The 11,086-nt window shown below is 39.0% G+C and overlaps 1 protein-coding gene across 2 annotated transcripts; it reads left to right on the top strand.

Annotated features, from left to right (window-relative positions):
• The first annotated feature begins 5,203 nt into the window (after positions 1 to 5,203).
• On the top strand, positions 5,204 to 10,924 carry rom1b (retinal outer segment membrane protein 1b). 2 transcript variants are annotated; one of them, XM_068324847.1, is made up of 6 exons: positions 5,204 to 5,692; positions 5,828 to 5,983; positions 7,680 to 7,922; positions 8,402 to 8,589; positions 8,910 to 9,156; positions 9,700 to 10,924. In XM_068324847.1, exons 2-6 carry the CDS (start codon positions 5,834 to 5,836, stop codon positions 9,964 to 9,966), a joined length of 1,095 nt encoding a protein of 364 aa, XP_068180948.1. In that variant the 5' UTR covers positions 5,204 to 5,692; positions 5,828 to 5,833; the 3' UTR covers positions 9,967 to 10,924. The 2 variants fall into 2 exon arrangements, with proteins under 2 accessions (XP_068180948.1, XP_068180947.1); XM_068324846.1 differs by having other exon boundaries at positions 5,204 to 5,704.
• The last annotated feature ends 162 nt before the right edge of the window (positions 10,925 to 11,086 follow it).

Here is an 11,086-nt window from a genome sequence, read left to right as displayed (position 1 = left end):
ATAGAAATCACAATGATGAAGTCTTTTGGAAGATAAATGCATTCTGTTTAGATAGAAATTTCCTTCAGTAGTAAGTTCAGCGCTGCAGCTAAAATTTCAGAGCCATTAGTTTAGTAACAGATAAGTTTGCAGATGAAGGCCTCAGTGTCTTCTATACTCAAGAATAAAAGGTCTGACTTTGGCATATGGTGTATCTCTTGTATCAAGTATCTCTCGATACTTAAAAGCATTGGCTGCACTGTGAGCCTCTCACACATGAGTGAGCTTCTCGCACTATCTCTTACGGCAAACCCAGAAACCCATGTTAGCTCAATTTAGCCCCCTGCAACCTTATTCTATGGGTCATTACCCCAAGCTCAGGACCATAAGTGATGGTAGCAGCAAAAATTGGCCAGTAAATGGAGAGCTTTGCCTTATGGCTTAGTCCTCACTTCACCACAACAGACCAGCACAGTATCTGCTTCAGTACCCCTCAAACAATCCGCTGCTCCTTGCTTTCCTCTTTCACAAGCAAGACTACAACATGCCTGAACTCCCCCACTTTGGGCAATAACATCCCTGACCTGCAGGAGGAAAACCATGGCCTCAGACATGAAGGTACTGAATCTCATCCTAGCTGCTTCACACTTAGCCGCAATCCGTCCCAATAACAGACAGAGGTCATGGAATTATAAAGCTAAAAGCTGAAATGTGACCCTGAGTCCAACAGACCTGGCAGCACGAGCTTTGCTGCCACCCCTATAAATTCTGTCCATAAATATTCCAAACAGAATCAGTGCTGTCACAGGCAACAAGCCTGACTTGCTGCTGGCAATGAAAACCAATCTGCCACTCTAGTGATAGAGGGACCGAATGGTCCGAATGGGCCAGATACCCCATACTCTCAGAGCCCTCTGCACAAAGTGCAATAAGGGACACATAAGTTTGCGGAGTCAAAAGTTGAACCTCCTGAGTGTTGGCTTGACTAACTGCTGGCCTGTATACTGTATACGCTGTATACTTTTGTACAGTTTTGTCAAGTAAGACAAATAACATTTTAAAACAGATGAAAAGCATCTGACAGTGTGCCATGCATTAACAGACCATTAAAACATAATGACTAACACTGAATTTCTGTGGGTACCATAACTACACTGTTTATGTTTGGTCATGGCTTTATGTTCTGTTCACCCTCAGTGTGTGACATGACACACCTCATCAGGACTAACCAGCTGTGAGTAGCTTTGAACTGTACTTGAACAGACTTAAATTCATTAGAAGAAAACTGCTCCTATGTTGATGTAATGTTATGGATTATATTAAAACCTATATACTTTGTTTTCATTAATTTTGGTGGTAGAAAATTAAAAAAACCAAAGAGCATATTTAATTGTGTGAATATATTTTGTCACTGTGTAAATGCATATAAAATGAATGACTTTTCTGAAAGTTATCATGTTTTAAACTGCTATAATTGGCACAAATATGAAACATTTAATAGAAAATATATAATGCAAAATATTCATTTATCCGACTATTTATTGGCACTGTGTATGTGTATATAAAGTATGTTCCTAACATTCTACCGTATTTAATGTATTAAATCTTTGTTGTGACATGGTAAGACCCAGTCAAAACACCAACAATGCAATACAAGCTGTCTAGAGTCCAGCAACGACAGATTAATGTTATTGTTGTATAACATCCCTGTTTTAGAGAACACTTTCAATGCATTTCTGTATTGACCTTGTAATTCTGACAACTGTTGGCCTTCCTTGTTTTAATATGTACCTGTGTCAGCTCCTCCACCATTAAAAATGATCGCAATAAATTATTGAGACATTTAAAATTGCAGATATGTGTTCATTATTTATGCTTTCTGGCTCTTTTTATTCCAGTCAGGGGAAAAAAAAGAATGCTTTATTTATTGCAGCATATGATGCATGATGAGCAGTCTGCAGACAGTCGTTGACACTGAATCTCCTCAGGGAAATGTTGTTATTCAAGTGTCTATGTCTTTTCTTCCACAGTCTTATTGGCGATTCTAAATTACACATTGGTGTGAATGTAGGTATGAGTGATTGTTTGTATCTCTCCATGTGTCAGCCCAGTGAATAACAGGTAACTTATCCATATCCTGTCTCCCATCCAATATCGGCTGAGTTCAGCTGGAGGAACCATCCAAAGGATTATGGAGGAAGTTTCTGGAAATGTGATTAATAGCTTTATGGATTATAATGGCCAATGTATATGCAGTATGTGAGGTAAAAGTTTGATTTATTGTGCTTGGTGTGTTCTAAGAACTGGTAACACAAGAAGCTCTGCAACCTAATTATCCCATTGACTCAGGCTGTCGTAAATATGTTTAATAACACCATAATCCTATTGATACAGACCCACCAACCAGCCTCCCTATTATTCATAATCCTGTATGAGCAGAAGTCTCCCCTCCCTCATTTTGCTTTCATTTTCCATGAATTAGCTACTATCTGGCTGTCACTGGGGAGATGCTATTCATTTCATTAAAGTCACTCAATCAAAGATACACGTGATGCCTTCAAGGATGTATCCATCACATGAGGCCTACTCCGTTTTAAAGACAACCCCAAGGCAGAGAGGTATTTTTTACTTTTTGTCTTTTATCCATTTCACTGTCCTCCATATTTAGATGGTTTATCATGGTAATACACTCTTGTTTCAGCCTTGTTATCTGGAAATAGACTAATTACATCCTGTTTCAAAGCGGTGATGTATTGTAATTGTCAATGTTTGTCCGTTCGTCCGTTAGTATGCCCACTATGTAGATAGAAAGATGAAACAAAAAGCACGTAACTTGGGCAGCAAAGGGGATGAAAGTGAGATGATGACCATGACCTTGAGAAAAGTAGTTCACGGTCAAATTTCAAGTTTTGTACACTCAGGAACTGGATGGGATAGAAAGACGTGGGAGAAGGCCAGTGTGATGCTCCGAGCTTCTAATTCTTTCTTTCCCTGTCCTTTATAATTTAATATCTCATTTATAACTTAATATCTCATTAATGCATGTTACTAACTCTCCTTACAGGTTGCCATGAACCGTGTTATACCCTAGAACACATGTGTCAAACTCAAGGCCGGTAGACCAAATGCGGCCCACCACGCCCGTGAGGGTTTATAAGTTTTTAAGTCTGCTTTGACCAAAAACTTCATTTCCCAAAATCCAGTAATACATTTTAACATTTACAAAAATGTTTTAAACAAAATTAATGTCCTAACTCATGTTTGATGTTATTTTTCTTCATTTATTGGACAGTTTGATCCTTGATTGATGGGGTTCAGTGGGTTTCATAGCCTGACAAATTAAAAGAATCTGTGGTATAACAGCAATAAGGAAACATATCTGTAATGTTTGTCAGTTGAATAAGGTATAAATTCAGTTATTTAACATTAAGGAGTACTTACATTTAGTTACATTACATTGAGTTACATTTACTTACATTTAGTAGTTACATCTGGCCCTTTGAGGACATCCATTATGCTGATGTGGCCTGCCCTAGAACATTAACTAAAACTTAAATAAATAAATTCTTAAAATAAGAAACAGAACATTCTAGACTAGAATATAAATTTGAATGTAAATAGACAGAGCCAAACCCAGGGTCAATAAGAGTATTTCTTAATATTGTTGTGTTTATATTTATGTCATGTTGTGTTAATTTGTCTGTATCTATGTACAACCTGCTACATAAACATGCCGGCAGTTCATTTCCACCCATAGATCTGTGATCTTTGCTCATATGAGCCCAAAGATTCTAGCTTTCTGTAATGTCTGCAGTGAAATAGTGAAAAGGTGAAATGAGTAATTTTTTATGCCCCAGATTGTTGTTGGCACAATTCTCACAATGCCATGTGCATTTTTAGCTTGGCAACAACAAAGAAAAATCTGCATGGACAGAGATCCGTCCTACTTCTGGGAGCCGAGTCAGTCATCATCATTATCATTATCATTATCATTATCATTATCATTATCATTATCATTATCATTATCATTATCATTATCATTATCATTATCATTATCATTATCATTATCATTTAATCTTTTGTACACTCATTAACTGGATAAGAAGAAAGGCGAGGGAGAGGGCCAGTGTGAGTAAGACCATAGATCAAAGCACAAGCTTTGATTTTTGACCCGTGTGAGTAGGTCAGGGCAAAATTTTGAATTCAGGGGTGTCGTGGGATGTTGCAATCTGTGACTGCCCTGGTTCTGGTTTGATATTTAGTTCTTGTAAATAAAACTCTGATTTTCCTTATTTCTTATTTCCTTATTTCTTCAACCATTTGTCTGGTGACTCTTTGGGACTTGGGGAAGATGGGGCCTGTTCGCGTTATGGCTCAGGCCCTCCTAGACTGGGTGTAACACCTTATTTCAATCAATCAAGTCAAGATAAAGTTTTACATATCTGATTTTTTGATTAAAATACTTTTGACAATATTGGCAGGACAACTTTTATTGTTAAAGATATATAATTTGTAACTGTCATTTCACTTAAAATTATTTGAAGAAATAATGATCAATCGAAATTCCATTTTACAGGTTTTCACAATAATGAAAGATAGTGCTAGCAACTATACTCAGTGACAATGAATGCAGGACAAGCCAGTAGTTACAGAGGAAGCACAGAGACGTCTTCTGATGCGGACGATATACTACCTCGTCTCACAGCAATGGTGTAAGGTGGCAGATTTTCAGAATACCGCAGACCAGCACATTCTAATTACTAACAAGTGTAAAACTAGTTTTGCCATTGAAGTGTTTACAGGGTTTAAGTAGTTCATGTTGAATACTCAAATTCAATCTCAATACTTATGTGCCTGTACAGATGTATCCTTTTCTCATATCTGCCTTTGCCATTTTACACAATAAAAACATTAAATGTTGTTGACAATAAGTTGCATTGACCAACTAATTTATCCACATTCTCAACCTTATGATATTACAGCTATTCCTCCTCAGTGAGCTGTGTGTACGATATCTATTCTGTCTCTGAGGCATCCGTAGAGGCCAGACTGCTGATTGGCTTCAGGTGAGTCCACCTGTCATAACTGTCCAAGTGTCCCTCCTATCATACGTCTATCAAGCAAAGTTTGCTGATCAGGCACTGTCCTGCTTTCCCATTGGCCCCTTGGCTTTAATAGGATCCCATGGACTCTGCCATAGGATTATGTCTTCAAACTCTTGACTTTGGTCAGTATTGGTGTCCTCCAACTATGGGTGCAGCGGTTTAGGGGGGCGCCGTACATGCTTAAACCCAGAGGGGCGCCATCAAAAGACAACATCACATCAAGAACACAAAATCACTGGTTTCAGCTGGAAGGGGACCTTCTGATGTGACCAACCAAGTGTAGGGGAAAACCGATCATCTCTGGAAAACTGAATAATTTTTTTTGTAAATTCTTATTAATAAAAACAATTTTGTTTGTATTTTCTCAGCAGTGTTTTGGATTATAAATGATCTTTTAGATTTTTTATTCAAATTTCCAAGTGAAAGCTTTTGGATTATCTCTCTGAGGTGACCGTCCTTTACAATCGAAGGGATCTACCTGCTTATCCTCTCCACCTGGAACAACTTTCGATGAGCTCAACCTCCTGTGAACTCTCCAAACAAGAGCGAGACCTACGTTGACGACTGTTTCTACAACGCTGAAACCTCCCTCCTGTGACCTCTGTTTGGTTTGTTTAAATGTAGCAAACATATTTTTATTACTTTTTCTATTAGTTTTGAGTTGATTTTGCTGAACTCCTTTTTTGCCTTCTACTTTTCCCTCACTTTTCTCCCATGACATTGTGTTGACTGTTTTATGGTAGTGAGCCATGGTGCTGTTGAAGATGAAGTTCAATCAGCAGCGGCGGGTGCGTCTGGCCCAGGGGTTATGGCTGCTGTCCTGGCTGGCAGTGATGAGTGGGACCTTCGTCTTTTGCCTGGGGGTTTACCTTAAGACGGAGATGGTCCGAAGGGCTGAGGTACAGACTAGGAAATACTCACACACAGATAAATACACAGATAAATACAACTAATTCAAAGTTAACATAACACTTAACCGACATAATTACTGGCTTTTTTTCATATAGATTTATCCACAAAAAACATTCAGGACAATAGATTATTCTATATGGATTGTACTGTATTGTGTAAAATAGTGCTTTCATGATAAGTAGTTTTTCTTTCTGTGCAATGAATTCAAGTCATGTGATTAGCAGGTGAAGGTCATTGCCTCTACATGACTGGTGCATTTGTTCAAGTCAGCCAACCAGTCATTGGGCTGGATTGATCACTGCTTGACTTTGATATGTTGGGTGTATTGATATCCAGTAGGCTGCACAGGAAAGCTGGAGGCCACAAACACATGCCTTCATATATTCATTGATTTCCACTGAGAGAGCAGGATTATATAATCTCTCAATTGAGCAGCAAACATTATTTAGTTTAGACTGAGATGAGACTCCCAAAGCTGGAGGATCTTAATATCTCAGAAAGTTGACTTCAGTAGATGGGCAAACATATAATTTGCTTTGTACTTCGACATTGTGTACACATCATTGACAAACAAATTATTTCAAATGCAGTAAAAAACTAGGAAATAGGCAGTCACAGACTGCAACATCCTGCGACACCCCTGAATTCAAAATTTTTACCCTGACCTACTTTCATAGGTCAGGGTCATTTAATAAAAGACCCATGATCCAACCGGTGCATAGTGTAGTTTAAATGGAGAAGGCCAGTGTGAGTAAGACCATAGATCAAAGCTAGTGCAAAGGTAGATCAAACGAACGAACAGACGATCGCACGAACAAACACACGAGCGAGCAAGCAAACGAAGGAATGAACAAACGAACGAATGAACGAACGTACGAACACATGAACCCTTACAGTCACAATGTAACAAGGACTACTCTACTCTACCAATGCCGTCACAAACTGCAACATCCTGTGCACCCCTAAATTAAGAACTTTACCCTGACCTACTTGCATAGGTCAAAGATCAAAGCTAGTGCTCGGACCTACTGTCATTGATCAAAGCACTAGCTTTCATCTATGGTCTTAGTCGCACTGGCCTTCTCCTTAGTCTTTCTATCATATCTGGTTCCTGAGTGTACAAAAATTGAGATTTGACCTTGACCTTGATTTCTTAAGGTCAACGGTTGCGAAGATATATACATACGAACGGATGGACAGAGGATGAACACACGAACACTGACAATTACAATACATAACCGCTGTGAAGCTGCATGTAAAAAATCAACAAGCATCCAGAGACTGATTTCTTTATTCTTAATTGATTATGTTGAATGTTAGTCTATGATTACTGTATATGAAAAGGTGCAAGATCTTTGCTGAGCTTCTGGATGGTAATTTAAAAACAACGATGTGGTAAAGGTACTTTTATGGCTGATAAACTTTTGAAACGTCAGTGCTTAATTGATAATTGCTCTTACTCAAATTAATTACTTTTGCCATTATATTCCCATAATAGCTTAGCTTTGCGCAGCATATCAGCAGATAATTGAATCGCTTGGCAGCAAAGGTCATTTTTTGCATAGATAACACTAATGGAGGATGATTATCTAGTAAAGTAGGTAGAGGAAATGAAAAAGTCACATACAGGTGACTGCTGCTTATATTATTGCCATATTTTTGAGTGTACCTTCCTTTCTTGAGGTGATGGACAACTCAGAGATCCATGTGGTACCTAACATCCTGATGATGGTCGGCCTGGCCTCCATTGGCACTAACTGGGTTGCCAGTCGTGTGTGTCAGGACTCCCTGGACGCGAGCCGCTTCCCACGTTGGAAAGTTCTCCTGCTGGCTTGGTTTGCTGTGGCTGCATTGATTTGTTGCCTGCTCCTCGCTGTTGTTGTTCTCAGCTATGCCCTCCAAGGACGCCTTGAAGAGTCCCTGAAGGTGGGCTCACCAAGTTGAGGAGAGATCACAGGGTGACATGTCAAGCAGTAGAATTTGTGTCAGTATGGCCTTGGGTAAAAGAGATTATTCTCATAAGAAGAGGGAGTTTTCAGACCCCTCAAGGATATCATGAGACAAAAACCTTCTCCAGTCTGTGCTGGAGGAAATAAGAATTTGTCAGCTCATTTGTCAGTATTCATGAAAACAGAAAAAACAAACAAAAAACATTCAGACTTATGGTGAATATGATCAAAGATTTGAGCTCAAGCTTTTTAACTGTTGCTTTGCAACCAGAAAAAAATATGGTCACACAGAATTTTTTTGATAAATCAGGTATTATTGTTTGAAACAGATTTTAGATTAGAAAACCCTAATAAAAAAAGCATTTTTGAAAAACTAAACTAAACTAAACTAAACTAATACAACTAAACTAAACTTTTTTAGCATGTCAAACTCTTCACTTCTTTCTCCACTGTCAGGTGGGTCTGAGGAATGGCATTCGCTTCTACAAGGACACAGATGTACCAGGCCGCTGTTTTCAGAAAGAGACCATTGATCGTCTGCAGATGGAATTTCGCTGTTGTGGAAACAACAATTTCAAGGATTGGTTTGAAGTTCAATGGGTCAACAACAGATATCTGGACTTCACTTCCAAGGATGTCAAAGAGTGAGTGAATCACAAAACAAGAATGAACATCATGAGCTAATGGGCGGTAATGATTACACATAAAAGAGAAGGAGGAAGATGTCAGAATGAATAAGATGATTAGAGACTCTATATAGATTAATCACTCTTTTACTACTGACGGAAGGAACAGTAACGCATTGGATGGTTTGTTACTGAGCCAGATAGCAAAACAGAAAAAGTGATGTGAAAGCGACAGAGGATCACTGAAAACACACCGTCTTTCTCTATGCTTCCCCTGCTCTTCTCTTTTTTGCTTAAATCATCTCTTTTCTTATTGCCCATCCTTCTTCTATCTCCAGCCGCGTACGGAGTAACGTGGATAGTCGTTACCTGTTGGATGGCGTTCCTTTCAGCTGCTGTAACCCCACCTCCCCCCGCCCCTGTCTGCAGTACCACCTGACAGACAACAACGCCCACTACAGCTACGACTTCCATTCAGAAGAACTCAACCTGTACAACCGCGGTTGTAGGCAGGCGCTCATTGACTACTACATGGATTTGATGAATTCAACAGGTCCTGGTGTGCTGTCAGTCATCTTAATTCAGGTGTGACACTTGATTAACCCTTAAAGGAAATTAAAGTATTTAACTGAGTGTGTGAAGCTGTCAGAGATTTGCTCTGAAATAAGGGTGACAGGCTGCAGCTCCCATCTTCCTGCAAGGCTAAAAGATCACAGATAATGGACGAGATTTAGGGTGTATGTGAATGAATGAATCCTTTAAGTATCCCAAAAGGAAATTATTTAATGTGTGTCAATTATTTAATGTATGTGTGGGTTATCTCTCTTTTTTTGGAAAACGCACATGCATACATAAAGAACAATCATGAATTGACTGACCTTTGTGTATGCAATCCTGTAAAATTTGATTAACAATCACATTAGCTTATCTGTGGTTAAAGTAAATCAGCATACAATAAAATCGTACATTGATATCATGATGATGACAGCTGATGCATATCTTCAGATTACAAATTTTGTGAGCCTACCATATCTATTGAACATCTCACTTGCATATAAACACTGCATGATGACACTGGTTCAGGACTCCATCATACCTAAATATTGTATATTTTATATTTCTTTGCAGGTGTCAGTACTACTGAGCATGAGGTTTTTGCAGACGGCAGTGGAAGGAGCCGTGGCTCTGGAGAGCCCAGAGGGAGACAGTGAAGGTTATCTTCTGGAGAAAGGTGTGAAGGAAACCATCGAAGACCTCAAAGCCAAAGTCCTCGTCATGCTCAAGTTAGATCAGGCTGAACCCACGGCTGCTGACGTGTGCCCTGAGGCTGCAGAGGCAGAGAAGGGGGGTAATAACACAGCAGAGAAGGATGCTTCCCCTACTCCCGCCAGCTAGAGGGGAAAATCATTTAATGATAAGCAAAGGAGGGAATTCAAAAAGGGGAGTATCTGAGACTACTTGGTTGAGTGACTCGGAGGGTGGCTAATAGAACACCTGTCAGGTTTTGACATGTTAGACTTGAGTTATGTTCCACCAGTGCAGCAGCCACATGACAAAGAGCAGGCAAAATTTAGGGAATCTAATCAGGCCCTGGACAGACACCCAAACAAACATCTCCTCTCTTTTTCAAGACCTGTGTAATCATCGACAAACTTGTTCAGGACATGTGTAGTATGTTTTTTTTGTTGTACCTAGAAGAGAGTGCATTCCCTTTAAATGGGTGTAGATTTCACACAGAAACACACATTTGAAACATTTTGACATCTGGCTCAGATTTGGTGCAGTCAAACAATGCTCAGCATTCACATCGTCTATACTTGTATTATTCATCTCCCAGCTGTAGACTTTGTACTACACTGCAATGAAATGCTTAGGAACCTGCTAAAAATGGATTCATGAATTATGTATTAAAGGTAGAAAATTTTAACTGCTGTAAAGTGTTGGCTTCTTTTTATATTTACACAATATAGAGGAGTAAATCCCTTGACAACGAGTTATCTGAGTTCAGCTAGAGGAGTTGGATTAAGTATGTGTGCTGGTGTGTATATGTGTGTATGAGTGTGGTGCCCTATATGAAGCTGTCATCTCGTCTATTCTGGTGGCTGTGAAACAATCTGATAATCCTGGTCTAGTTAATCCCAGAACTGCTGCAAAAGCAGTATCACCAAGCATGCACTGGCAGCACTAGGAACACTCAACACAACACTGAATCAACATGTTGGAGGTTATCTTTTAAAGCAACACAGGTTTTAAATGCTTTGTATTACATATGTACATCGTGATATATTCAAACTACAGTAATATTCAAATGTTTGCTTATTCTTCTTAAATAAAACTCTGTCACAGACAAAGATTGATTGTTTCATTTTATCAATGACAAGACACAAAATATGATTTCAATGGCTACAGATAATACGATTTGTTTATGCAGTATAACTTATATGAAAACATATACAACAGTCCTATAATAGTAGTAGCAGAGAATAATAAAAGATGAATTACTGCTTCAGGTTGT

Source organism: Antennarius striatus, chromosome 10 (assembly GCF_040054535.1).
Source record: "Antennarius striatus isolate MH-2024 chromosome 10, ASM4005453v1, whole genome shotgun sequence".
In the NCBI taxonomy this organism is placed as follows: Eukaryota; Metazoa; Chordata; class Actinopteri; order Lophiiformes; family Antennariidae; genus Antennarius; species Antennarius striatus.
The sequence above is the reverse complement of the archived record's forward strand: the minus strand, read 5'-3'. Positions and strand labels throughout refer to the sequence as shown.

Coding starts and splice junctions, on each gene's coding strand:
- rom1b (XM_068324847.1), top strand. CDS start 5,834: ATGGTGCTGTTGAAGATGAAGTTCAATCAGCAGCGGCGGGTGCGTCTG. Junction 7,923..8,401: donor GCCTTGAAGAGTCCCTGAAG/GTGGGCTCACCA, acceptor CTCCACTGTCAG/GTGGGTCTGAGGAATGGCAT. Junction 8,590..8,909: donor ACTTCCAAGGATGTCAAAGA/GTGAGTGAATCA, acceptor TTCTATCTCCAG/CCGCGTACGGAGTAACGTGG.